Source organism: Haplochromis burtoni, unplaced genomic scaffold, assembly GCF_018398535.1.
Source record: "Haplochromis burtoni strain Fernald_Lab_line unplaced genomic scaffold, NCSU_Asbu1 Contig_48, whole genome shotgun sequence".
In the NCBI taxonomy this organism is placed as follows: domain Eukaryota; kingdom Metazoa; phylum Chordata; class Actinopteri; order Cichliformes; family Cichlidae; genus Haplochromis; species Haplochromis burtoni.
In genome coordinates, this window is record NW_024582409.1 from 2,514,466 (window position 1) to 2,541,939 (window position 27,474).

General features: G+C 42.4%; 2 protein-coding genes across 3 annotated transcripts in view; both read left to right on the forward strand.

Annotated features, from left to right (window-relative positions):
• The window catches only part of dop1b (DOP1 leucine zipper like protein B), a 36,488-nt gene extending 12,332 nt beyond the window's left edge, over nucleotides 1-24,156 (forward strand). For both annotated transcript variants that reach the window (XM_042220433.1, XM_014333322.2), the window contains exons 2-38: nucleotides 3,549-3,726; nucleotides 4,171-4,352; nucleotides 4,437-4,607; nucleotides 6,459-6,648; nucleotides 6,764-6,862; nucleotides 7,502-7,625; nucleotides 7,733-7,842; nucleotides 9,527-9,638; nucleotides 9,729-9,849; nucleotides 9,973-10,092; nucleotides 10,256-10,364; nucleotides 10,598-10,834; nucleotides 10,920-11,230; nucleotides 11,309-11,712; nucleotides 11,799-12,070; nucleotides 13,478-13,630; nucleotides 13,800-13,900; nucleotides 14,567-14,757; nucleotides 14,872-16,450; nucleotides 16,570-16,669; nucleotides 16,758-16,949; nucleotides 17,146-17,268; nucleotides 17,356-17,490; nucleotides 17,586-17,641; nucleotides 17,746-17,850; nucleotides 18,029-18,095; nucleotides 18,183-18,342; nucleotides 19,527-19,609; nucleotides 19,695-19,804; nucleotides 19,882-20,031; nucleotides 20,309-20,370; nucleotides 20,584-20,712; nucleotides 20,817-20,953; nucleotides 21,041-21,096; nucleotides 21,187-21,330; nucleotides 21,454-21,586; nucleotides 23,088-24,156. In XM_042220433.1, coding sequence (XP_042076367.1) covers nucleotides 3,589-3,726; nucleotides 4,171-4,352; nucleotides 4,437-4,607; nucleotides 6,459-6,648; nucleotides 6,764-6,862; nucleotides 7,502-7,625; nucleotides 7,733-7,842; nucleotides 9,527-9,638; nucleotides 9,729-9,849; nucleotides 9,973-10,092; nucleotides 10,256-10,364; nucleotides 10,598-10,834; nucleotides 10,920-11,230; nucleotides 11,309-11,712; nucleotides 11,799-12,070; nucleotides 13,478-13,630; nucleotides 13,800-13,900; nucleotides 14,567-14,757; nucleotides 14,872-16,450; nucleotides 16,570-16,669; nucleotides 16,758-16,949; nucleotides 17,146-17,268; nucleotides 17,356-17,490; nucleotides 17,586-17,641; nucleotides 17,746-17,850; nucleotides 18,029-18,095; nucleotides 18,183-18,342; nucleotides 19,527-19,609; nucleotides 19,695-19,804; nucleotides 19,882-20,031; nucleotides 20,309-20,370; nucleotides 20,584-20,712; nucleotides 20,817-20,953; nucleotides 21,041-21,096; nucleotides 21,187-21,330; nucleotides 21,454-21,586; nucleotides 23,088-23,345 — 6,924 coding nt within the window. In that variant the 5' untranslated portion in view covers nucleotides 3,549-3,588 and the 3' untranslated portion in view covers nucleotides 23,346-24,156. The remainder of the gene's footprint in view (nucleotides 1-3,548; nucleotides 3,727-4,170; nucleotides 4,353-4,436; nucleotides 4,608-6,458; nucleotides 6,649-6,763; nucleotides 6,863-7,501; nucleotides 7,626-7,732; nucleotides 7,843-9,526; nucleotides 9,639-9,728; nucleotides 9,850-9,972; nucleotides 10,093-10,255; nucleotides 10,365-10,597; nucleotides 10,835-10,919; nucleotides 11,231-11,308; nucleotides 11,713-11,798; nucleotides 12,071-13,477; nucleotides 13,631-13,799; nucleotides 13,901-14,566; nucleotides 14,758-14,871; nucleotides 16,451-16,569; nucleotides 16,670-16,757; nucleotides 16,950-17,145; nucleotides 17,269-17,355; nucleotides 17,491-17,585; nucleotides 17,642-17,745; nucleotides 17,851-18,028; nucleotides 18,096-18,182; nucleotides 18,343-19,526; nucleotides 19,610-19,694; nucleotides 19,805-19,881; nucleotides 20,032-20,308; nucleotides 20,371-20,583; nucleotides 20,713-20,816; nucleotides 20,954-21,040; nucleotides 21,097-21,186; nucleotides 21,331-21,453; nucleotides 21,587-23,087) is intronic.
• Nucleotides 24,157-26,701: 2,545 nt separating this feature from the next.
• The window catches only part of morc3a (MORC family CW-type zinc finger 3a), a 32,341-nt gene continuing 31,568 nt past the window's right edge, over nucleotides 26,702-27,474 (forward strand). The window contains exon 1 of the mRNA XM_014333321.2: nucleotides 26,702-26,813. Within this exon, the coding sequence (XP_014188807.1) occupies nucleotides 26,775-26,813 (39 nt within the window). The 5' untranslated portion in view covers nucleotides 26,702-26,774. The remainder of the gene's footprint in view (nucleotides 26,814-27,474) is intronic.

Here is a 27,474-nt window from a genome sequence, read left to right on the forward strand (position 1 = left end):
ATAATCTGTAGGCTCTAATGCTACAGTGTACTTACAGGCTAAAGGCTGCTGCAGCCAACTGTTATTTGGCCACATTTCATGCTGCATCCACAGCCTCTTTCATCATCATCCTATGCGCCAACACCGTCGTTAAAGCCTGCTGTGGCCGTGTTGGTGGTGTTAGTCAGCTGACGGGGCTTGTTGTGTGCCTTGGAGCGTGCGTCCACCCTCAAAGCACACACACTCCTGTTTCTGTAGAAATGCACGGGTTTATCACACTTGCTGTTTTTGCCGATACTTACAATGAGGAAGTGAGAATTTAAACTTTGTTCTGCCCGGCCTGCACAATTTGGTTATCAAGCTGTCACTTGTAATTCTCCAGAATGCTTTTTTCCCCCCCAGTCGCTACACACACACATGCACACAGACACACACTCAGAGTATTTGCAGGCAGATGTATGACTAAAAACACGTTAAACTGGTCAAAGTGTTTAGAGTTATTTGTCTTCTAATTGAAACCCTTGTATATAAGTTCTGTTAGTGGGGAGAAAACCCCCCACTTTGAAACATATCAGCAGTCCAATCCACCCGTGACAGGGAGGAAAGCCTGGATTTTACAAACAGTGCTGGATTTGCAAGTAAGCCTTGATGAAAGACTGTCTAACCTCATAGTTGCTGTGGTGCTGGTCCGTAGGTCAAGAAAACTCTTTGTGAACAGAGCTAACATGTGTCACATGCACGTGTCATTGATCACACATACACACCCGTGCATGGATGCTCTGGGTATTTTTGAACCGGCTCTTCTTTAATATTCAATGCACATTACAGTTAAAACACACACATAAAGAAGATGTGACCTTTTTTTTTTTTTTTTTTTTTTAGATTAATACATGATCGGCCTGTATTTTCTAGTCACAGATGTGCACAATGATGCTTTTATGACCAGCAGTAAGAATCCGCACTACAGAAATGACGATGTCTGGGGTCATTTAGCAAACCTGGCACCACTGCAGGACACTTTATGTATTTAAAACGTGTCACCACTTTTTGCATGACATTCGACTAATGTAAGATTCTATGCTTTGCATAATGTTTTAGCCATGCAGAGGGAGGGAATTGTGGGAATGCGCAAGGACAGTGCATTCCTGAATTCCATTCCACCAAGATGATCTAATGAACAGGTTGAATTACAGTTATTTGAAAAGTTTGAACAGGAAACGGAGTGACAGCAAGGTTCACATAGAAGAGGAAGAGTTTAAAAAACAAACAAACGTTGAAGACCACAAAAAGCTCAGACGAGAAGCGCAGAAAATGGCTGCAGTGACTTCAGTCTTTTTAATACTCCATTCCACATATTTTTGTCACTGTTCCCAAATTACAGTACACAATAACATGTAGACGCTGGTTTGTGTTTGCATGTTCTCCCTCCACAGTCCAAACACTCTTATGTTAGGCTAACTGATGACTCTAAATTAGCTGCAGATGTGAATATGGACAACAGAATGGTTGTCTGTCTCTGTGTTAGCCCTGTGGCTGAGTGGTGATCTATCAGGACCAATTTTGCGAAGGGGCTTCATGAGAAACTGGGACTATTGTGGAGGGCCACACTGATAAGGTGAGCTCATACACCCAGTTTCTCATGCGGCATCTTGGAAAAGATGGTGATTCCCCACCGTGCAACCCTGAATTGGATAAGATGAGGAGCATGGATGGATAGATGAATTCACCAGTTTCATCCAAGAGTATTTTTAAAGAGACCAAAAAAGGTTCGATTTAAAAATTTGGGTTTTGTTTGTTTTTTGCTGTTTAAAAAAGAAATGCATTTTTAGCTTTATTAAGCTAATTGTAAAAATCACCAACCAGGTTTTTTTTTTCCTTTGGAAGGCCAAAACTTAAGGATGACACCAATAATTGTATATGTAGGATAATGTTTACTCATTTTTCAAATCTACCAGCCAGTTAGCCTACACAGCTTTGTGGAGAGGCCTGTGTTTTTCTGTTTTGTCTGTTGTGTGTACTTTTTTCTTTTTAAATTTGCTAAATGTTCAAAGAAGAGCCTTTAAAAAGTTTTTATTCTTTATTTTCAGAAATTAAATGTAAATATGGGGCAGTGGGTTTATTTAATAGCCTAACAAAGTGAAGACTCTTTTGTCCAACAACGTGTAAAACACTTCACTGATCACAATGACGTGAAGAAAAGCCAAAATATAATATGCCCATATCCTCCTGAGAACCGAGGAAAGGGGAATCTTCCCATTGAACGTTTTCTGTGATTTCCTTCCTCTTTGGAGCTAAAAGAAGCCACCCAAACACACGAGATATCAATGGAAAGCCCAGAGTGTTCTCTATTTAGTACATCAGGACTTAGTAGGGTGGCTCAAATAAGTCAAAAGATATAGACCAAAATCAAACGTCAATTACATAGGACATAAATGAGTAGGCTCGTTGTCAGGACGATATGAAAAAGCAAGGTCTCAGTTGATCACCGCCTCCTCTGGACATGAAATAACCTCAACTCTTTCACATCCTCACTCACTCAGTCTAGAGCTGGGTTTGTCTATTTTTCACTGGTGTCCTAGGCAGAGTTGTATTGGTAGGCTTTAACATTTTGTCTTTTATTAGATTTGAATTCTTTCAATCAATTCCTAAATTTTTGTAGGTTATAAATTTGCCAAATGGCATGTGATTTTCCCCGTGAATGAACTGTCGTCCTGAGCATCGGGACGGTGTTTACAGTGGTAAAGCCCTCTTAGATCAGCCACAGGGAGTCCAGATGCCCGTGCTTCTCTAATCCTGCCTTCCTGCTCCCCCACCCATTCCTTTGTTTAGCTATATTTGAATACATAATATGCACACGTATTCACAAGCAACTGTCTTTACCGCAAAAACAAAGCAGGTAATAACTGGGCTTTACCAGTGGAGCATTAATCAACTTAACGGCCAGACATTTCCCTCAAAAGTTGGTGGAAACTGAAACACGGTTTCAGTGCATTTATTCAACCGGTGGTCCAAAATCAAACTCTTTAAAAAAAAAAATCTTAATCTTCCTTTGTGTCTGCAGGCCACTGTTTGCTAGCAAGTTTTCTCTGCTGAACCTAAAAGCTAAGCGAGCTGCAATGTTGCCCCATTTTATTTTTCTTTTTTTCTTTTTTTTTTTTTTTTGCTTCCCAGAGGCCCAAAAATCAATTAATGCTGTTCTAAAGTTTCCTGTAGACAAGAGAGATGCAAAGTGTATCTCTTTGTGTGTTTTTAAGCTCAGCTCTTTGCTTGTTTTTCTGCGGCTGTGCTCGCAGGGCTGCACAGTTCGTGTTAGAAAGAGTCCTCCTCCTCAGACTGAGAGACAGGTCAGACAGCCAAACACCGAGCAGTCATGAATGAGGGCATTTGTCTCCTTTGCCTCAGAGCTCGTGTATGTCAGTGAACAGAGCTAATTGGATAATTTTATTTGGAATAAACAAGCCTCAGAGGCTGAGGACATCCAGCAGGTTTCACACACATTTATGCTGCTACTGTTTTTTTTGTTTTTTGAGTTTTTTCCCTCAAAAACTCTCATTTGCCATTTTTACCAGAGATATTATGCTGATGATGCTGGGATCAGACTAAAGTATCATGGATCCTGAGGAGTTGGAACTTCAGAATGACTACCGTTATCGTAGCTATGCGGCAGTCATCGAGAAAGCGCTGCGAAACTTCGAGTCTTCGAGTGAGTGGGCAGATCTCATCTCATCCCTGGGAAAGCTCAATAAGGTACAGTCTGAATGTGCAGAGATGACATGCTTTTAGCTCTTTTTTTTTTTCCATGTCTTCCTGGTGTTGACATTTTTGGTTCACCGCTGTTGCCTGTCTTTCAGTTCCCTATAGTTATGCATTAGTTCTCATTTCCCACATAAAAACTCTCCCTATGTGTTTAACAGCTTTATAACTAGTAATAAATGAGCCACTGTCCTTTTTTTCAGTACAGCAAGATGTTGACTTTGGAGTGTCTGTGTGTGCCGATGTCGAACAGTTGGAATGCGAGGGAGAAATTTACCTGATTGATTTAAAACTGTAAATGACTTTAAGCACTGAAGTGTAATCTGTGGGGGGGTTTAGTTTAGTCGTCGTGTTTTGACAGGTTCTCACATTTCCTCTTAACGTTTTTTCGCCGTCATCTAAAGAGTTTTCTTATTATTTTCTCTGCATTTGAAACAGGCGCTACAGACTAATCTGCGATACTCCCTCCTGCCCAAGAGGCTGATCATAGGGAAGCGTCTGGCTCAGTGTTTACACCCGGCCCTGCCCAGCGGTGTACACCTCAAGGCTCTGGAGACCTATGAGGTCATTTTCAAAATCATTGGAACAAAATGGCTAGCCAAGGATCTGTTCATTTACAGGTAGAAAAACCAAACCTTTGATGCTTAAAGATAAACAAAGAGTTCATAAGTTTACTTGAGCCTGTGTGTTTTTGTGCTTTTTAGTTCAGGATTGTTCCCACTTTTGGCCCACGCAGCCATGGCAGTAAAGCCCGTCCTGCTGACGCTGTATGAGCGTTACTATCTCCCTCTGCAGAAGGCTTTGCTGCCCAGTCTTCAGGCTTTCATAACAGGTCTCCTACCAGGCCTGGAAGAAGGACTGGAGGTCTACGACAGGTACATAGCATAAAAAGACAGTTTATTATGACTGAATTCCACGTATGCTGTTAGTACCTACAAGTTCACCAAATCCGAAGATGAAAGTAGAAATGCAAGACATCTCTTTGCACCTCTGACGGAACAAAGACATTTGCATTTTCAGGGTTTTTCTTGGTGTTTGTTGTGCATGCAGCATGCATCTAACAAACAAGCCATCCAGATCTGGCCGCCGTGGCTAGCCCTGTGAATAAGGGAGGGGCTTTAGTATAATTCTGGTATTATTTATGAGATGCTATCAAATATTTTACAATTATACAGTTTTGAAAAAAATGAAAAAGAACCCCATATATGATTTAAGTTTGGTCGTTGTTCCTTATCCCCGACCAACTCCGGGTCGGGGATGAGTTCCTGCCACAAGTGGAGGAGTTCAAGTATCTCGGGGTCTTGTTCGCGAGTGATGGGAGAAGGGAGCCGGAGATCGACAGACGGATTGGGGCTGCAGCTGCAGTAATGCGGACGCTGCACCGGTCCGTCGTGGTGAAGAGGGAGCTGAGTGTAAAAGTGAAGCTCTCAATTTACCGGTCGATCTACGTCCCTACCCTCACCTATGGCCACGAGCTGTGGGTAGTGACCGAAAGAACGAGATCGCGGATACAAGCGACAGAAATGAGCTTCCTCCGAAGGGTGGCTGGCCTCTCCCTTAGAGATAGGGTGAGAAGTTCGGCCATCCGGGAGGGGCTCAGAGTAGAGCAGCTGCTGCTCCACATCGAAAGGAGCCAGCTGAGGTGGTTCGGACATCTGACAAGGATGCCTCCTGGGTGAGGTGTTCCAGGCATGTCCCACCGGGAGGAGGCCCCGGGGCAGACCCAGGACACGCTGGAGAGATTATATCTCTCGGCTGGCCTGGGAACGCCTTGGTATTCCCCCGGACAAGCTGGAGGAGGTGGCTGGGGAGAGGGAGGTCTGGGCCTCTTTGCTTAGGCTGCTGTCCCCGCGACCCGGCCCCGGACAAAGCGGATGAAGATGGATGGATGGATGTTGTTCCTTAGAAATTTGCCTCCATGTGCAGCTGATCACCGCTCCCAGCGCTCCTGCTACATTTGGATCACTGCCTGGAAGTTCCAGTCTGATCCCTCTTTAGGAACAAATTTGCGATTCATCCATCCTGCATCCTGTTCAGTTTTCTGGCCGCATCAACACAATCATCACTAACCACTCACAATTTTATATGGATACCTGTGACCCTCTCCTTTTCTGCAACGTGAGATTCAGGCTGAACGTGGTCACCGTCCCGATACAGTGGACCAAATCCAGCACGGGTCATGAAAAACAAATAAATAAATCTTTAGGTACTGATCCAAAAATGGCAGGAATGCTGAAAGTGGTGTATAAAAATTAAGTCATTCAAGTTTGCTGTTTATGCATGCCTTCATAACACGTTTGCTTCTCAGCTGACCTAATGCAGTAGAGCGAGTCCTCACTTTACCGTTTTTCTGTTTGCTCACTCAGACATGCATTGTCAACATTTCAGCTTTAGTCTAACCATAAATGCCTTTTTTATTGTTTGTTTTGCACTAATGTACACAGCACTGGATGTAGACAGGAAAAACAGTGAAAAATTATTCAGGACTTAACTTGCGGCAAAAGTTTCACAAGTGAAAATTATGTTGTGAGTCACTGGGCTCCACAGGACCGTGTCCCGACTAATCATTCTTTCTATACTCGGTCAGTGGATATCATTGGTCAGCACTGACAACAACACTGACGTGACATCACTGACGGCAATGTAGAAATATAGATTTATAATTGTACGTGTTGCTTTGTGCGTGTCACTGAGTCATCTCCACTTTGTGCCCTTCTGCTGTCAAGGACCGATGCTCTGCTGGTCAAGTTGTCACTGCTCGTGGGTCAGCAGGTCTTCTATGGTGCCCTGTGGGGGAGCATGCTGGTCACCCCTATGGTGCGGCTGCCTGCGTCCGTCTTTATAGTCACACATTTTGACCGAATGGCCTCACTGAGCCAACAAGCGTACATGCTAGGCTACGATCAGCGCGTAGTGGTGAGTGCCTCTGCACATGAAATCCTTACTTATGGGAACAATTCATGTCACTTTTCTTCCCTTTTGTTTTTTACAATTCATGCTATCGAATGTCTGAACTTCTTTCTGTCTACAGGTGAAGTCACTTTGTCTATCTCTGCAAGATTCAAATGCCTTGGTGCAGAGGAACACACTTGAAATCCTGCTCTACTTTTTCCCATTTGCAACATGCCTGGTAGGCACTCCTTGTGTTTTCTTTTGTTTTTTTACTTTATATCTTTAACACTAAGCAAACTAAGTGCATTTATTATCCTAATCTAAGACCCGTTTCCAGTTTTATGTCCAAAGAAAACAATTTGTTTATAACCAGTCTTGTTTCTATTCATTATCACAGCATTTTGTGCACCGGTGCTTAACAGTCTGGTGAGACGGTCAGTTAATCCAGTTATCTAAACACAGCAAGCACGCGTCTGTGTCGTATTCATTCTCCGTTCACTTGTGGAAAAAGTCCATCGGATGTTGGCATTTTAGTGCTTTATTTTTCCTAACAAATAATTAAGTTGAAATAATTGAGTTAAACTGTAAAACATGATGCTCCTTGTGCTCATGATCCAGCATTGGCTGAAAATTTCAAGCATTGCAATCAATGAATGTTTTCATGATCAACACAAATGTAAGGCAAAAACAAATATATTAGATTTGGGGTTGGGCGGGGGGGGGCAGTGTGAATTGCACCCTTTCAACTTTTCAGACTCTCAAATCAAAGACGGACTATACCAAAACACATGTATCATGTTTATGGTAATACTGTTATAGTATTAGGACTTTTTTTGTTGTTACTCGGCTAACTGTGCATCTTCCTGTTGTTGGCTAGAACCCAGCAGAGCCCACCATTGCTTTGAGCTTTGAAGACATGATCACAGTCGTCTCTGCAGCCTCACTCACGCTGCTCAGAAGAGACATGTCCCTCAACAGACGCCTCTACGCCTGGCTTCTAGGTCCTTGTCATCAGAATATACCAGAGTGAAAATTCATACGTACCACCATTTGGCAAAATTGTCTGGTTCACTTACACTTCTCATCTATTTATGTGTGTCGTTTCCAGGGACGGATATAAAAGGAGGAATGGTGGCTCCACATCCTGAGCTCTCCACCACCATGGAGGAGCATACGGCATTTTACTTCAGCACCTACTCTAGGGATTTCCTTGTGAAGGTAGCTAATGTATTTAATAGCAAATAGGCAGAGAAAAAACATCAAGAATACACAAAAACATATTGTATGCATGTTTGCTTTTTAGTTTAAACATCAAGTATATGTTTCTGAATCCAGTAGCTGGTTTTCTTAACCTAAAGGTTGGGGATAAACAAAAAGAAACGGGTGATGTGGATGTTTCAACCATATCACAAATTACATCTAACCATCACTGACTGGCCTGTTAGATCTTGTGTTAAACAGTTTTTTATGGAGTCAGTCCTCCACATAAGTTCTGTTTAATTAACTGCATTAAAGCAGATGTGTAGTGTATTTACCAAAACTGTAAAATGACCACAAAAGAGAGGAAGTTGCTCATGAGAGTGAAGTAAAAATGAGTACGAGTGGCTGGTTGACTGTTTTATGGAGATTTAGTAGTTTCAAATTGCTTCTGCTGGTACACCGCAGAGATTCCTGTAGTGAAACTTGGAGCAAAGTTGTTCTTTGCATGTGTTGAAGGTCTCACTCGGTGTGATTTCCCCTTAGCCTGATGTATAGTACTAATAAAGTCACGAGCCACCCCTCACTTCTTTATATTTTGGTAGGAAAATGAGAAGTGGGTGCAGTTATTTATTGAAGCATGTGCAACCATACATGGAAATATAGTAAAATATAAAGGACAAAAATTGACTGTGTACAATGAGCTTGAAAGGCAGTTTGTTTGTTTTTTCATCACTGTTTTAAGCAGTTCTTGGGAATTGCTTTTACAGTCAAAGCAAAATATCAAGAAATGGGGCTGACTCAAGACTTTTGCACATTCATGTACATGTACTTGCCTGTGCTTATTTTTATCTTCCATTGGAACAAATTAATGATATTAATTAACAATGTGAATAATAATAATAATGATACTTAAATAAAATAAAAAAAATGATTCATCATAAAAAAAAATTTAGCAAGCACTTAAGGTTCTGTGACAGTAGATTGATCACCAGACCTCTTTCCCGAAGCAACAGACTACTACAGTACTAACCTTCAGCTGAGGTCAGTGTTACAACTGAGACTGAAACTGTGTTGGAGTTTTCACCACTGAAAGGAAGGCAGGAGTCCATCATCTAAACAGACCGTTTTCTTAGTCTGACAAGTAGGATTGCATTGTAGTGGCCTTTTTGTGTTTTTTCTGGTTATGCATTTTAAGATTATTTTGCATTAAATATTGAAGCTAAGTGGCACATCTGCTCATGCTGTGGTTTGTGAGACGGTGAATACTTAGAAGTAAAAATAGCATTTACACATTTGTCGCATCTTTCACTGCATCCCATGTGTTCTCAAGAGGAATGGAACTAAAGGAGGATACTGAGAATATTAAGCAGTGTAACTTATTCAATTTCAAATGAAAAAGATCAGTTCATATCTCATTGAAAATGAAAATGAGATATAGTGAAACGAGGGGTTACAGAATAAGAGTAAGAGATACTGCGGTGTATCTCTGACGTGACTTGATTTGCAGGTCACATGTTGTTCAAACCTCTCACTAAGTAGCAATAAAATGTGTGCTCTTCATCGAAGAATGGTATGCATCGGTTAAGCGTCTGCGTTTTCTTACATGACTTGAACAGGTGAGGTACACTTGTTTAAAGTGTGCATCAATAGATGTTTGTCACATGTTTCTCTAAGTCTCATTTGTTTATGTCTCTGACTTCAGGCTCTGATTAACATCCTCAAACAGAAGGATGTGAATAGTGACCCGGAAAATGTGACTAGTTACCTCAGGCCCTTTCGCATCATTATCAGCCTGCTCGATAAACCGGAGATAGGTAAGCAGCATGTGTGCAGTACACAAAAACGTCACAATTCTGAATTACTTTATCAACCACTTATTTGATAATAGTCATATTTCTCCTCAGGTCCGCCTGTCTTGAGCCGTGTGTTGTTGGAGGTGGTCCGAGCTTTCTACAGCTACTGTCGAGAAATGCTGGGAGAGGAAACCATCACCAGCTCAGGACTCTCAGGCAACCAGCTAGCTAGGTAAGAGCAGTAAATGGTAAAACACATGAACTGCATGTTCACTGCTGATTAAAGAGCATGTGACAAAACTTCAAACGGCGAGATGAATCCAAAAACATGCTTTCTTGTGTTTTCCCTCCACAGTAAGATAAAAGAGAATAAGAATGCATCAGAAATCATAAAGACGGTGAACATGCTCGTGAGTTCCATGAACAGCGAATATCTCTGGGAGTACATGACTCGACGCTTCTGCGCCTCTCTCGGGTACGAGGATGACACCGAATTCTTGCATGGGAAATTCTAAAAAGCTAAAGGCTGAGTCAAACAAATAACTAGTGCCAAGATTATATGCAGCGTGTATGTGAAGATTTCTTGTTTGCTGTCAAACATCACCTTACAAGGATCGTCGTTTCTCGCTCTACTCTAGCAACAAGGATGACCCACCAACGCCTCCTGAACAGGACCGCAGTCATCCCGCTCCCTCCGTCTCAGAGATGTCCAGCCTCATCATTTTCCTGCTTGATGTTCTTCCTCTGGTAAATGGCACAAACATCTGCACATCATTGCTGATCTATCTCTGTGAAGGCTGTCGTCAACAGCTCAGGGAGATGTGATCTGCATTTTAGATCAGAGTCAGCATCAGCCAGTCGGTATTTTAGAACTGATTGGATTATTTGCCAGAAAGTCACAGAAAAAGCAATCGCAAGTCAGTCTCGCGCATACACCCATTCATAAACAGCACAATCATCATGTTTCTTCTTTGCAACAGGAGCTCCATGCAGACATCCAGTCACATTATCTTCTTGAGATGCTGGGCACCATGCTGCGAACCCTGTGCAGTCACATTGATGCTGTTTGCCTGGAAGACGTCACACAGGGACTGTGCGCATGCTTCAAAGTCCTCAGTAAGATCCAGATGCCTGTGGCTTACATGGATGTTGAGGCAGGGGCGCAGGCAGAGGAGACTGAGTTACAGTCACTGAAAGAGGAATGCGCAGAGACTCAGGTTTGGCATCCAAGATGTGTCTCTTTAAAAATTACACCGTGTGAAGTTTGACTGTACCTCATCATGTCAGTTATACTCTGTCTAGGATAAAGAGAATGAAGGAGAGAAAAGCGGCTCCCCCGGTCAGGCCGACGGGAATCACGAGGATGAAGAGATAAACAGAGATGGAGGCGTTGAGGCAGAGACAGCAAACAGTGCTTTCCCAACACTCAGGTCTGAGGACAGCGGATTAGGCATCAGCGCCTCACCCTCAGAGCAGCACCTGCCACCAGGGGTCACGATGGGGACTGAGGAGAATGGAGTTTTCAAAGAAGGCGAAGGAGTGTGGAGAAGGGGGGGCAGTATAGACACCATGGCCCAGTGTCTGCAGGACATCCTGGCCTTCATAACCACAAGGTGAACATCTGAGCTGGTTGTAGTCTAAATGATCATCATGGGCCGCTTTTATTAACTGTGATTTCTAAATATTCGCAGATACTTGTTGGTGCAAGTGGAGGATGTCAGGGGACCAATTGAAGAGCCTCATCCTGACCTACGTGCTTCCTCTGTAGATCAGAAGTCTTTGATGGTGAATGTGGGTGGGCGTGAAATCAAAGACAAACTGACGGAGCTGTTCACGCCAAATAAACGTAAATCCCGTTCCTCTTCTGACACCCGGGTCTCAGCAGCCTCTGCTGAGAAGAAAAGGGATCACAGGCATTCGGGGCACCTGGACTGGTCAGCTGGTTATATGCCCCGCGGCAAGGCAGAGATCTCTGAGGCCTGTCGACAGGCCTTCATCGCCACCTGCCACCTTCTGCTGGAGTGCACTACCTTCCCCATTTACCTAAGCGAAGAGGAGACTCTAGCTTTCCACACAGATATGTTTGGTCACACAGGTCAGCGCATAGATGTGTGTGTTAATACCGCTGTCAGTTATCCTGCAAAGAGGGATAAGTGACTAACAACTCTTCTTTTTCATCAGGTTGTCAAGTGGACAGCCTCCCAGTGTGGCTGAGGTCCTTAATGACGCTGTGCTGCCTGTCCAGAGACTACAACATCCAGCACACTGCAGTGGCTTCCCTACTGGAACTGATCAACCACTCCCAATCCTTAACACTGGTTATTCAGGACAAGCAGAGACGCTACCAGAGCTCTGAGTCTAACCCACTGAGTGGGCGGCTGCAGATGGTCACTGTGCCACCCATCTACCCTGCCCTGCTACGCACCATAGAGGAGGGCACCGACTTCTATCAGGTTAGGTTTTCATTTATTCGAATCTTGTTCTAACTTGGTGTAAATGGGCTGATTTACATTATAAGACAGTAGAGAAACAGATGAAAGATCCTCAGCAGTAAAAGTATTATTAAACAATTAAAAAGGCAAATTTATAAATAAATAAAATCGCAAAAGTAATGAAATGTATTCCAAATCCATGCCGTGAGTCAAATAAAACAATGTAAGATTTAGTAAGATAAGATTGAATTAATTAATAATAATGATTATTATTATTTTATTAATTTGCATGTGTTTTTAAGCTACACCAACATCTTTCAAGTTGATGCAAAGTGTTTATTATTAGCTACCAAAATCTCTGCAAGGGCAGCTGTGGTAAGACGAGGAAATGTGAAGGAAAACTTAGAGTTAAGAGAATAAACTGCCTTCAAGAAATCTGCTGGATTTGAATGAGATAATTGGATAAACTAATAATAAATTACACGTGTTCATTTGTTTCTAAGCTGCCTAAATGCAAGCCAGTAGCCAGACTGCCCAGTACAGGGTGGTGTTGCAGGGTCAGTAATGTAGCAAGAAGCTTCTAGGTGCAAGTACTTTAGTCAGCAAGAGCTTTTCCTGTGCCTGTGTGGGTTTCCTGTGTATGCTGGCGTCCTCTTGCAGTCCAAAGACATGCTTGTTAGGCTATTAGGTCATTGAGTCAAACTAGCTATGGATGTGAGGTAGAAGTGCATATAATAAAGCACTGTGTGAATGTATGGGTAGCTTGTAGTCTAAAGCTGAGTGACTAGAAAGGTTCAGTATGAATGCCAGTCCATTTCTGTTTTCATTACTTGTCAACACTGCAGGCTGTATTTCTTTCTTATGTTAGAGTCCCAGGTACTCGAGTTTTCTGTGCTCTGTTTCTCTAAGCCAGGTTCTTATCAACCTCCTTTTTTTTTTTTTTTAAACTGTGAGGCAATTCACCGTCATGGATCTCAGCAGTATCACAGAAATGTATTAATTTCTATCACACTGCATAATTACTGCTTGTCCGATGATGCACTGATGGATGTGTTTATTGAGGCTTTGAATGTGTACAAGACTGAGAGTCAACTGCTTTCGAAACAATTACGTGGTTTTTAAATGTATATACTCGTACGGATTTGCCTCTGACATATGTCTTCCATACAATAAGAATTAAGACTAAAAACAAAAACTGAAACAGATATAACTTGAACTCATTACAAAATACAAAACTGTGCTAACTATCTGTAATCAACAGATAATTCAAGGAGCTACCCTCATCGAATCTTTGAATGAAATTCAGTCTAATCACCATATCGTCAGCACGTTTGAGATGAATTTGGTCTTTTTGATTTGTGATTTCTTCTTCTTCTTTTTTCTTATTATCATGTATTTTTTGGATTCTTTTTGCTCGTTTTTACTCAGAGGGTGTCTCGGGTGCTGTGGAGTCAGCTGGACACGGAGAGGCGAGAGCAGCACATTTCCTGTGTGGAACTGTTCTGCAGGCTGCACTGTTTGGCTCCATCAGCATCCATCTGTGAGGACATCATCTGCCAGGCGCTGCTGCACAAGGACAAGGTATCTGTGCCTGCGGACCTGCTTCGCTGCATTTTTTTCTTTCACATATTTACATTTTTATCTCGTTATGACATGTTACAGTTTACTAGCTCATCATGCAAATGCGCCCGATGGACGATGTGACAAGTTGAGCAAATAAGTGAAAGTTTTGTATGTTTGCTTTCCTCAGGCAGTAAGGCTGGAAGCACTACACCGCTTCACAGTGCTGTGGCACCTCACCCGGGAGATCCAGACCAACAGGACCATGTCCCTCAGTCGTTCCTTTGACCGGTTAGTACATCGGACAGAAATAGTGGATGGTTTGGTTATAAATGGTCTGGAAATAGGTGCTAGTTCAAAAGTGGATTAACCTGACACTCTTTGGCATCAGCAAGGTAGCAGTTAAACAGCATGTAAATGCCGCTTTGAACGATCAGCTTGAACACAGGCACTTTAGTTTTTCCCACAGAGAATGTTTACACAGCCACTGACAGCTGCCTAATGTGAATATGTAATGCTACAGGATGTAAAATGGTAGAGTGTGGTATTAGGTGGGAAAGCTGTACAGTTTGGGATCCTTGATTTGGATTTCCTAAGTTTGCTGTGAGTCATGTGGGTGTTGATGTTGATTTTTTTTTTAACATTCTTGCATTCTTATGTGTAAAATATATTGTTGTTTAAGTGCTCCTGCAGTTTTTAGTATGGTTGTGTGCCAAATGAATAAAATAATCATAAAATTTACTCAATTAAAAATAGAGGCTTGCAGTTGATGACAATGAGAAACTGTTTGAGTAACGGTTGCTGGTGGCTTCCTAAAGAGGACCAATTATGTTCATGTGAAGCTCCATGCTTTTATTCTGGAAGTCTACTAGAGCAGCTTTAGATGATCGATAGTTCAAAATTTTCCTCATTTAACTTATACTTTGTTGCACCCACTTGTTTCCTCCTGTCTCTTAGATCTCTGTGTGTGGTGGTGGACAGTCTGAGCTGTACCGATGGCTCAATAAGTGCAGCAGCTCAGTGCTGGCTGGTCCGGGCTCTGTCCCTCAGTGATGTCATCCGGATCCTGGAGCCTATTCTGTTGTTGCTGCTGCATCCCTCCACTCAGCGCTGCTCCATTCAGAGCATCAAACAGAATGTTACTGCTGGTAAGTGCGTTTTTCAGCATGTGTTGTTTTGGCGATGAAATGAAACCTTTTAGTTGGTCTTATGTGTTTGGTCCTGTTCATTTATGCTGAGCTAACACGTCCATCGTTTTTAAGGTAACCTGAAGATTTTAAACGGTAGAAGTCGAAGCTCAAGCAAAACCTCAGGATCAGCGGACACAATGGCAACAGAAGTCACCACCTTAAATGTCCTGAACATTGTGGACCGAGAGTCCTTGTGGGCAGAGTTGGACAGCGGCCCAGATCCTGCAAAACCACCGGACAGCTTAGTGGCATCCAGGAGCGAGAGTGAAGAGACGGAAGAAGGAGAGGAAGAGGACGAGGAGGAGGCTGAAAGTGAACACACTGAGTCAGCTGACACCAGCGGTGCTCAGGTTTCCACAGATAACACCAGCTCAAGCTCGACTCCATATCCCAGCATTGAGGAAGGAGGAATGGTCAACGGGCTGCGGAGGGTTGAGTCTGGGCACACGCAGGCATCTGATTCACTGTCAAGTGAAGATGAGGAGGACTTGGAGCTGGAAGCCATGGCCAAGTCTCGCCTGTTAAAACAGGAACGTGAAAAGAGAGAAGCCATCGACTCCCTGTTCCGCCACGTGCTGCTGTACCCTGTGGCGGGTGGTTGGCGCCATCTGCTCCAAGGCTTGGGGCTGCTGGACAGTTTGATGAGGAGCAGTGCTGAGTGCCCTCTGGTGGATGCTCTGTCCTTCACCTCGCTCGACACGAGCTCCGCTGCACATTTAAACCTGGTGTCTAACCTTCTGCAGCGTCACCAACAGGCCCAAGATGGCAAGAACTTCTACGGGTGCCTCCTTTCCCCCTCCTCCACTCCTTCCGCACCCCCGTCCCTGCTCATTGAACTGCTGGTTTCATTGTGCCTGCGATTCCTTCGCTCTCATTACCCTTCCTATCTGAGCCTGAGTCCCCTTGACCTGCAGGGGAACAGAGAGGTTCAGGTGAAAAGCGTGGCGGTGTTGACCCGCATTGTGAACCAGCTCTGCTGCACAGCGCGAGGACAGGATGCGTCCGATATGGAGTCCATCCGCAGACTCCTCTCTGGTTGTAAAGTGCAGCAGTATGCTCTGCTTACACTTTCTGCATCTATGTACATTAGCCAGAGGGGGACAGCCAAAGGACAATCTAAAGGTGTGGAGCTGCTAGAGGAGCAGGGAGGCCTGTCGGAGGAAAGTCTGGTGAATTTCGGGGCAGGAGGTGGACAGGAACAATACCCCTTACAGATGGAATTGCTCAACCTTCTCCAGGCTCTAATAGTCCTGGAATACCATGTGTGGTCAGGTAGAGCTGCCTCAACAGCTGGGCCGGGCGGGACACCTGGCCAACCAGGGGAGACTCGTGAATCATCACCTGCCAGCACCCCCCTTGCTCGCGAGTGGCAGACTGCAGTTCTTTTCCAACAGTCTATCAAAGCAGCCCAGTACGTCCAAAGCCACCCGATCACAGCCCAAGGCATGTTTGTTTCTGCTGCAGCCAGGGCTCTGCAGCCCCAATACGGCTATGCCATGCACCCCCACTGGGTGTCGCTGCTTTGCTCCTCTCTGCCATACTTGGGACGTTCATTAGGCATCATTGTCACTCCGCTCATCAGTCAGATCTGCAGAAACCTGGACGAGCTCGTCAAGCTCTATGAGCATGATGGAGGGAAGACAAACCAGAGGTAACCTAAATACACAGGATTTAACAGGATATGAAAATAGGAATTCCTAGAATGGGATTTTGAATATTAGTTGCACATTTAATGCAACATTTTCTTTCTTTCTTCTGACTTTTTACCAGTCTGAGTAGTAGGAAGGAGAACATTGCCCCTGATTACCCACTGACTCTGTTGGAGGGTCTGACCACCATTACACACTATTGTCTACTGGACAACAAAAGGGTAAAAAATAGAGCACAGATACAGTATGTACTTCTTACATCTACAACCACTTAATGCTCATTTTATTTCCTCTCTGGCTTTCCGTCAGTCCCTCGTAGCCTGCGACCCTGTGGATGTCCGTAACGCACGCAACGCTGTGATTGAGGCACTGCCACAGATGCTCAGTAGCATGGCATTGTTATGGGGCGTGGTCATGAGGGAAGAGTTTCAGCGGCGCGCATCGGACTCTGGCCAGAGCAGCAGACACACTTCTACCTCTGTTTATTTCAGAACGACCAAGGTGTGTATTTGCTGTTTATAAAAGTCGAAAAGTGGGGAATCTGCAATAGCCGTAAGCTTTTCTGTGCAGCACTGAGTTTCGTTCACAGTGTTGGAACTATGTTAACTGTAGACTGCATCATCGCAGTCATCATTAATGCCGCATGTGTTGTTGAAGAAGTCATGAACTCATCCAGACACAATGTTGCCATTTCTAGGTCTTGCGGCAGCGGATACTGGAGTTCCTGCTCCCTCTAACTGGTCAGTATGGCGTTCAGGTAATGGCGTCACTTGGAGTCGTGTGGAGCAACAGGAAGAGTAAAAGGAGGCACAAAAACAAAGTAAGACCTACAGTGCGCGTGGAAACGATGAAAGGGCGTTCATATCCGAGTCGCTCGGTGGCAGCTTCACACTCTATTCTCCTTCAGGTTTTGCCCGTAGCCAGCGAGTCTCGTCAGACCATCGTGGAGATGGTGAAATCACTGAGCACTTTGCACACAGACACTGTCCTACATTTGGTCAAAGAGGTGGTGAAAAAACCACATCAGATCAAAGGAGAACAGGTACAAAAACACAGGTGCATGGAAAGACATTTAAGATTTGTAATTTGTACATTTCTTGAATCTTTTTTTTTCTTTCCCATTTTTCTCTCCATTAGAAGTTGACACTGGTCGATATCCCCATGTTGCAGTTCAGCTTCACCTATATCCAGAGGTATGAGCAAGAACCTAATTCAAGCACAAACCAAGGCTTTATATAGATCAAAAAATGCTCTAAAAATAATCCCATTTTGAAACCATCTCTTCTTCCCTACATAGTATTTCAGCTCAGGCTCTGCAGGAAAACATTGCACCTCTCCTCAGTCTGTTACGGGAGTCTGTTCAGCTCAACCTGTCCCCCCCTGGACATTTCTTACTGCTGGGGTCAGTTCTCATCTTAACTTGACTACCAGTAGTATTTAGAACATTTTTGAAAAGTAGGATTATTAATTCTGCCACAGAAACTGATGTAGATGCTTCGATGTATTAAATCTTGTTCATATTTAACTTGTTTGTGTCAGTTGGGAGGATTTGATGTTTAGTAACAGATTCTCTCTTGCAGAATCCTGAATGACTTTGTCAACAGGCTCCCTAACCTGGACAATAAGAAGGATACTAGAGATCTGCAGGTGAGATGCTGTGCGCTAATGTAAGTGAAAGCAGTGGATTGACTCAGTAAGCAGGTGCAAGTGTTTAATTATTAAATTGTTGCACAGGAGGTGACTCAGAGGATCCTTGAAGCAGTAGGTGGCATCGCAGGGTCATCTCTGGAGCAGACTAGCTGGCTCAGCCGTAGCCTTGAGGTCAAAGTTCAACCTCAAGTGTGCCCGGAAGCTGATGAGCCAGATGACGGTGATGGGGATGGCGACCATTGTGGTAACTTTCTTTGACAAATGTGTCACCTTGACTGTGATACGGCCATTTGCCTGTTGCTTGAGGAAAGTTAGGACATGGGTATAAATGCAGGCCTCAGTCATGTTGGACCTAGCAGAGATTGCTAACCGCCATAAAATAAGCTTGAGGCTGTTGTGTTCACAATTTATTAATTTCTTTTATTTGTTGCATTTCACATCTGAATGTCCTTGAATCCCAAGCCCAGCTTCCTGCCTGAATGGGTGTATTTCTTTGAGTTAAAGGGGGGCCTATTATAATTTTCCGCTTTTATTAAACTGAGTAATAGTTTAAACTCAAATGGCATCATCATTCAATATCTATGGGAGCAGTGCAGACGTACAGTAAATGTTATATGGGTATTTTATTATCAGTCTATATCCAGTTCAGGGCCACGGGAGGGCTACACCCTGTCAGCAGTCTTTCAAAGAGCACTTTTTTCAGTTGTAGATAAGTTATCTAAAGTTCAGTACCAGGACCACACCATAAACACTCCCCTTCCTTTTGTATCAAACTTACCCAACATCTCTGTTTGTTTTCATTTAGAAGAAGAATAGCCCTTTATTGTCCTTGCACATGTACAACGAAATTGTGTGGGTTGGTGTATAATTATTTGTCTACAGGCCGTTCAAACCAAGCAAAGATGGTGTTGAGTTCCTCTGGTGTCGGAGGTTTGGGGTCTCTGGCCTTTGTAGTTATTGAGAGTTCTGGTACCTCTCCAGGCCCTCTCTCCACCTCCTGTAGGCCTCCTTGGCCTGTTTGATGCCCCTCTTCGGGTTCGCTCTTGCAGTGCTGTACAGAGTTCTGATCAGACTCTGTAATTTACTCTTCATCCAAGGTTTTCCGTTAGGGTCTCCAGGTCCTGCTGTTCAAAGATGTACCAGTCTGTCCGATCCGAACAGTCCTGTAATTAAAGGAGAGCATCATCTGGCCATGTTTTAATGACCCAGGTGTTCGTTTTTCTTTCACATTACGAGCTGGCGACCATGATAGCGAATCATTGCTTGAGGGTTCTTGTCTACTTCATTTTTTTACTTGAATACTGTTGTAACATTCCTTTGCCATTCTAGATTCAAAGCACTAACATGGTCAGACGTAGTGGCCACAGCACCCACACACCTCTTATTACAACTAACAAACTATCCTGCTGTTCTTTCTGTCCTTGACAGAGTCAGCAGCTCAAGCTAGCACCATGGTCTCCTCTTCTGCTCCCTCAGTTTACAGCGTGCAGGCTCTTGTACTTCTGGCTGAGGTGGGATTTTATTTGTTATTAAATAAATGGATTCATGGTTTGTCTGCGCTTCAGGCACTATTTAACACACTTTCTAACCATGTAGATCTTGGCACCGCTTCTGGACATGGTGTATCGCAGTGACGAGAAGGAGAAGGCTGTTCCTCTCATCTCACGTCTCATGTATTATGTTTTCCCCTACCTGAAGAACCACAGGTAACTTGGATAATCTTAACACCTTTGGTCTCATAGGGCTTAATGGAATCCTTTAACTTTAACTTTTTCTCCTGCAGTGCCTACAACATGCCCAGCTTTGAGGCGGGTGCACAACTTCTTAGCAGTCTGAGTGGGTATGCCTATACCAAAAGGGCCTGGAAGAAAGAGGTCTTTGAGCTTTTCATGGACCCCCTCTTCTTCACAATGGATGCCTCTTGTGCACAAAGGTTAGTAATATTTGTGTGTTGGATGTCAATTTCTAATACACAAAAGTATTTACTTTCACCTTAAGATGCCCCATTAGTGTCATATAACAGCTATGTACTTTTTATTGCATCTAATTCAAAGAACATAAAAAAAAGTTGGATTAATTAAAAAAACCAAACTTTTCCCTTATTTTAATTTCATGTGAATCTGTTACAAGTTTGAAATTATATTACACATATAACTTTGACATCACCAGCCTCTAATTTCTGCTGCTTGCCTGTTCCGTGTTTTCTGTAGTTGGAAATCCATTATTGACCACCTGCTGACTCATGAGAAGACCATGTTTAAAGACCTCATGAGTGAGTACAGACTCCAGGAGATGTTTAAGTCTGGAAAGACACTGAAAGTATAAAAGTGAAGCTTTTGTGTGATAAAAGAGGACATTCAAGGATTCAAAATGATGTGCAGACACAAAAAGAATTTAAACAAAACAGTCGCAGTGTCACTTTTAATAATGTAGTTTACCAATTTAAATGGGCGCTGTTATAAATCTCCATTTCATTGTACTGCAGGCATGCAGAGTAGCTCCCTGAAACTGTTTGCTAACGCTGACCAGAAACCCATGCTGCTGAAACGCCAGGCATTTGCAATGTTCAGCGGAGAACTGGACCAGTACCACCTCTATTTGCCCCTCATTCAAGGTTAGCTGCTGTTACTGGATATTTTGCTAATTTAAAGGTGATCTAGCTCAATCTGACTCAAAAAAACAAGCAAAAAATTGTTTTGTTCTTTCTCTTCCTTCTAGAGCGTCTCACAGAGACTTTACGTATGAACCCCAGCCCTGCTGTTTCAGCCCAGATGTTCCTGATGTTTCGCGTTTTCTTGTTGCGGATTTCCACCCAGCACCTGACATCTCTTTGGCCCATAATGGTTACAGAACTGGTAATAATTAATTTCTCTAAGAACGTGGATTAATACATGGAGCAAACGGTGTTTAGCATCTATTTTCTGTCTGTCTCTGTTTTTCAGATTCGCACTTTTACACGTCTGGAGAAGGCTCTGCAGGTGGACAAAGACAACTCAAAGTGGGTTAATTGTTTTATTGACAAATTCCTGTTTCATTCCACCTTTTTGAGTGTCTAAAAACTTTGCTTTTCTTCTTGTAAATCACCAAGACTGGCTAAAGTGGTACGTGGAACCCTTGACAGAAATGGACAGGTTAATTTCTCTCAGGCAGAGTTGGACATGTACCTGTCAGCCTGCAAGTTTCTGGACACCTCGCTGGCTTTTCCCCCAGAGCGGATACCACTCTTTCAGATGTAAGAGAGGAAATGGGGTCAAAGGGACTTTAAAGCATGCTTAGATATTTTGTGAGATTGACTAATAATTATTAATTTTGTCTGTTTTTGACTCATTTGCATGATTATCTGTTCATCACACAGGTATCGCTGGGCATTTGTCCCTGAGGTGGATGTAAACCGCTACAGTGGTCCAGAAAATACACTGATAGAAGGTGAACAGGAATGCATACCACACATTGTGAGAGTACTAGAAGGAATACAGCAACGCTATGGGGTAAGAACAGTCAATGTTTCCCCAAATTCAAGTGTTTTGAACTTTTTGGAGTCAAACACTCATAATTAGGGTCACTAGAATGGAGAAAAAATGGGACAAGATGATCATCTTCCTCCAGCATGCAATGAAAGCAGGCCTGCTTAAGCCCACATTATGTTGCATTCTGCGTTAGCATGTTCCTGAAAATAGCTAGAGAAAAACAGGATTTGTTTTGGTTTCTGGGAGGGTGGAACCGTGCAGGTATCACTACCAACACAGCATTTGTGTATGCTTAAAAATCACATTCATAAATAGAGCCTGATTAGTGTTCTGCATATAGCTTATTGAGTGAGTCAAAAATACACAACATTGGCACCACAGAATAAAAGTTTACAGTTTTACTGCTGTTTACGTTCTCGGGGTATTTTGGTCTGCTCTGACTTTCTAAGAGGGAAATCCAAGTTGTGGGTGTGTTCCACATAAAGCTTCCGACATTCGACTTATTCAGGAATGCACCATGTATACTCTGTTGCAGATATGGACAGGTGAGTAGTCATTCCTGTTCTACTTCTTTGAAGTCCAGCGTCTGTGGTGCATGCATAGTTGGTGCATTGTAATGTAAATACACAAAAAATAGGCAGGCACACAGACTGTCACACATCTGATGACGAAATTTATGTCATAGTGGAACCCTTGCAAACCGTAACGGATTCGCCGACGTAGAGCGTGTGATCCCTGCTTAACGAGTCATAAACCAGGTCACAATCACGGCCTCACAGTTCAGATATTTGTGGTCTTTCACACCTCCACTTTTCCATAATTTTCATAATAACCATTCAGAAATGTCTCTTGTGTTTCTTGAATAAGCACACAGTCTCAAAACTCTCAAACTTGGATGTAAATGCTGTTTGTACAACATGATTTCGAGTGGAACAGTGTAAAAGCACAAGCAGCAGCACATTGTTAAACATTAATGAAGAGATGGTGGGCATCAGCTTCTTGACGGAGCGTCTTTATACTCCAGCAGCAGCACCACCACATTCTGTAGCTTTAGTGACAAATATCAGGCCTGCTTTATAGCTTTTTTTTTTTTTTTTTTTTTCTTCAACAGACCAGTAACGCTTTTTTAGCCAGTGACGCATATGCATGAATGACAAAGGGCTTGGTCACCTAGATGGCGTTTGATGTTCTGTCTTGAGTGCAGATGCCAAAGTAACTCTTGAATTGGAGTTTTTATCAGGAACAAAGTTCAAATAGAGAGCTGTGTTAGATAACACACAACATGAAAGGAACAGTTGTAAGAGGAATACATATCAGGAGTTAGAAGTGTCTCACATTTAGTGTATTAGTTTCTCAGAGTTGAAAATCAAAATCACACAATCAAAGTGGAAATGTCAGGGAGGAGGTTTACCTTAAACGTCTTATGTTATCTCTATTTTAATTTAAAATATAGTTTAATAGAAGCTATTTGTAATGTTCAGTCATCTCACTCTGATTATGCTGCCCTGTTGCATGATTTCAGACACTGGACGAGCTGAGTGAGGAAACTTCTACTGAGCATTTGGAGTTCCCCCTCCTCCCTCAGCGCTCCCTCTCCTCCATCACCCAGCTGTTGCCTTTCCTTCGCACCCTTTTTCATTCCTTCCAGAGCCCTCCCACCTCCAGCGATCCCGCAACCTACTTCCCTGTTGCAGACTACCCACCCGCCAGTTCACATGCAGTCCTGATGAGGCTGGAGCACATCGCAGAAGAAGAGTTCCTCGACTCCATGGAGGGCTAGAAAGCCTTTCGTGAACCAGCCATGCAAGCTGAATATGTAAAACGGGCAGAATCACTGATGACGATGTATTGTGAACTAGGAAAAAAAAAGGAAATGTTTTGAGATTTTGCTTTTTAATTTCACTGGAAAACAAAGGGATGTTATTTACAACTGACTTTTTTTTTGGTATCTGATATGATGGTACTTAACTGTTTATGGAAAATAATTACAAATAATTGGAAAATTCTTCTTTCTGAGCAATTCACATGAGACTGTCCCATTAACATCTTCTGCTTGCTTTATGACTAAAAACAATTGCCATTAATTATAATAATGGAAACCAACGTAAAGTTACCAACGTTGTTTTTATAAAGCATGCATAAAATAATAATGATTGTTCCTGTGACGATTATTTAACTTTTGCACCAATAGGCAGGTTCCCTTTTCAATGATCTTAATGAGTAATATTGTTCATTTGCATAACTGGTTAACTTAAATCTGTAGTACAGCTGTAATCAGGTCTCTCTGACTCAAGAGAATGTGACGACCAAATGTCTCTTGGTAAAAATTCATAATAAGTTATGCTAAGAGTTCTACTGTTAAGTTACTGAATGTGCTTTGTGTATAACAGGGAAATAAGCTCTGGTTTTGCTATTTTTGGTGTTCAAGGGAAATTAGCCTTTCTTTGCAGTTGTTCACTGAAAGTTTTTACAACTGGCCATTGTCTTCTCCTTTTCCACAGTGCTAAATGTTTAAGTTATTTTGAATGTTTAAAAGACCAGGTCAGGTTTTAATTTAGCAAAAATAAAATTGAATAAATTAAACATTAAAATTGAGTGCTGTATTTATTTATTTATTTATTTATTTATTTGGCTGTACAGCTTTGAAGTTACATGTTTTGGCGTGTTTGTATTGAGGGAAATTGTTGTGGAGCCTTAACTCTGCAGGGGAGACAGTAATGCATATTTATTTCTCAATAACCTGATGTGGCCCAGAGGCATATGAATTATGGATCAAATAGATTTAAAAAATACAGTTTATGGAGCTGTGATTCTAAAGTTACAGGCTTGCCCAATATTATTGGTTATGGGGAAATTCCAGTTGGTAAGGTTTTACACTGACTGCAAACCTCTAGTTGTCTATTTTGCATTTGTAAAACTATCTCCGTGTGCTGGTGTAGCTCACCAGATGGAGTAGGTTACCCATTTACTGTGTGTCATCCCAGCTTTCCTGTCTTCCTCCATGTCCAACTCAATACAAGTGATTTTCAGCTGTTCCATTGTCACAAGGGGTTGGCGCAGCAGGTAACTCCACATGTTTGAGCCTCCTGGGTTTTGCACCAGATGTTCTTCCTGACACAATGCTAACAGCATTTATGTCTCTGGCTGTTATCAAACCAGCAATTATAACAGTCGAGACACTGTCCTAGCTTAATAAAGACTAAAAATAAGGGGGAAAAACCTGTTTTGACAAAGTTATGTGTTATATAAACGTCCTTAGAATGTTACAATCGTGCAATACTTGGATATATTCACATCATTTTCAATTTGATGCTAATTATGAAACTATAACGAGCATCTTACATAATGGTGTGACAACGAATGACAAATCACAATATAAGAGAACATCTTACTGTTTCATATAAACGGCGATTACCACAGTATTACACACTAAATGTTTCAGTGCAGAGGTGGTGGCTGACTGGAATGGAGTTTTTAACCTCAATAATTCGGAGAGGTTTCAGTATTTTCCAGACATCCTGTTTGTCCTGCAGACCAATCATCAGTATGTCTTTGAACTATCAAGTCCAAAGACATACTGATGAAGAAAATAATGTGAAGAATAACTATTTGAGTTTAGAACTTCCATGAACAAATCCCATGCAGCCACAAATCAAGTGAAGTGACCACATTACAGAAAAAAGGAAGTATTTTAAAATTTCATACATTTGTTCAGGCATTTTTGTACACTCCTTGACACGGACAGATGCTCTTCATTAGGTTGGCATGGTATCAAAGTGTTTAACATCTCACAGCAAGGAGGTTTCTGGTCAAAATTCTGGCAGGTGTCAGTGATTCTGTATCAGCAGTGAATGTGAAATCGAGTGCTGTATGTATAGTTAAAGCTGTTGACTTGTTGAAAGCACTTTGAGTGATCGGTAGGACTAGAAAAGTAGATTAAATTACGATCCTACCTCTAATACACAAAGTACATTTTTTAAAAAAGACAAGCTGAAATCCATTTATTCTGAACTAACTGAGAACGAGATCAAAGAAAGGGATGGGGAAGTCATAAATTACAAAGGCACCTGAGCTCCTGTTTCAGTGAGTGTGGGAAACGCATGCAAATCCAGCACACGCGAGGTTTCATAACACATATTTGAATATACAGACTAGCTTACAATAACAAAATTGTGTTTTAGTTTTAATTAGTGTTGAATTTATATATCTATAATTTTACATTCTTGATGTGATTATTTTTTTTAGGTTATAGCATTTTTTTTACGCATGATTACATAAAAATCAGAATGATAATAGACAATTCTTTTCATTTCCACTTTCATCCATCCATCCATCAATTTTCTTCCGCTTATCCGGGTCGCGGGGGCAGCAGTCCAAGCAGAGAAGCCCAGACCTCCCTCTCCCACCTCCTCCAGCTTGTCCGGGGGAACACCAAGGCGTTCCCAGGCCAGCCGAGAGATATAATATCTCCAGCGTGTCCTGGGTCTGCCCCGGGGGCTCGGCATGCCCGCTTTCAATAGATCGGAATATGTTTTAAATAATTGTTTCTGATGTTTTCATGTCTTAGATAAAACAGGATATGGTGTTGTGAGAAAATAGATGGGGTTTTTTTCAAAAACTTTGTAAATCCAAGAAAATACCTTCTATCTATTCTCTGAAGCCTTAAAGATTAATCCATGTATTTAATTATTTCCTTTATAAAATAAAGAAATGACCTGTTTTTTAAATATCATTTATGTCTCTGTGCTATTGCTCCTACATTATAACCAATCCAGATATTTTGCGTCATTGAAATATCCTTATAGAACTATGTTATATTTGTTAAAATCTCTGCCACCCTGTTGGCCATATCCCCCAGTTTAAATACGAATAATCCCCTTTTTCTCACTTGTACTTTTCATCACTTGCACTGGCACAACAACACTGGCACGTGTATCACATTCCGTAACACTAAAATTAATTTCAAGGTACGTCACTGTCGGCACGCTTTTATTTTGGAACGTCAAGCCGGAAGTGTTCCAGACAGCGTGCAATGCACAAATAAACCCTTACATATGAGGTATGGATATTGATATTAACATAAAACATAAGCAAGGGCGATTTTAATTAACTTAAAAGTTCTCTGTTTAATCTTTGTGTAACTCGAGTGTTTTGGCCGACCGGATGCTTGGACCTAACCCCGCCCACAGCAATCGGTCTACAGAGAAAGATGGCGACGCAGATGGACCATGGTGTTCCGTTAAGCACGGTGAGAGGAGTTTACTTATTTGTTTGGGGAGTTTTGTCCTATTTATTGGTGGACTAAATGTGTGAACAATTGAAACAACAGTAAGAATCTGCGTCTGGGTTCAGTGAGGTTAATTCAGTCCATACAGCACACCCGCTGTGGTCAAAGCTGTATTGGCTGTTGGTACCGAGGTCTGTGGGACTCCCATGTAGTTGCCAGTCAGTTTATATTTACAACTGCCAAAGAGTACTGTCATCGTTAACAGCAGTATTGATTACTCAGAAATTAGGTCCGGTTGCGCTGTGAATTCAGGCTAGTGGATAAGTTTCGTTTTCCTGACTCACGGCTGGTTTTACAGCCCACTAACATACTGGTTACAATGGCCTGTCTGGTCTTGTTCCAGGTCGACACAGAGCCAGGACCAGTGTATTCTCTATATCTATATTTGGTAGGAGGTTAAATGGCTTTTGCATAAGATTTAATGCACTTGTATAATGTTTTCCCTCTATTCAAAGGAGCTTGCAAAGAAAAGCGTCTGGACTTCTTTAAGTTGCTTGAAGACGTTTCACCTCTCATCCGAGAAGTTTCTTCAGTTCTAAGGTCAAATGGTGGAGAGTCCCAGATATAAACCTAGTGGGAGTAACCCCCCACAGAGGGACAAAAGGACCCCCTGATGATCCTC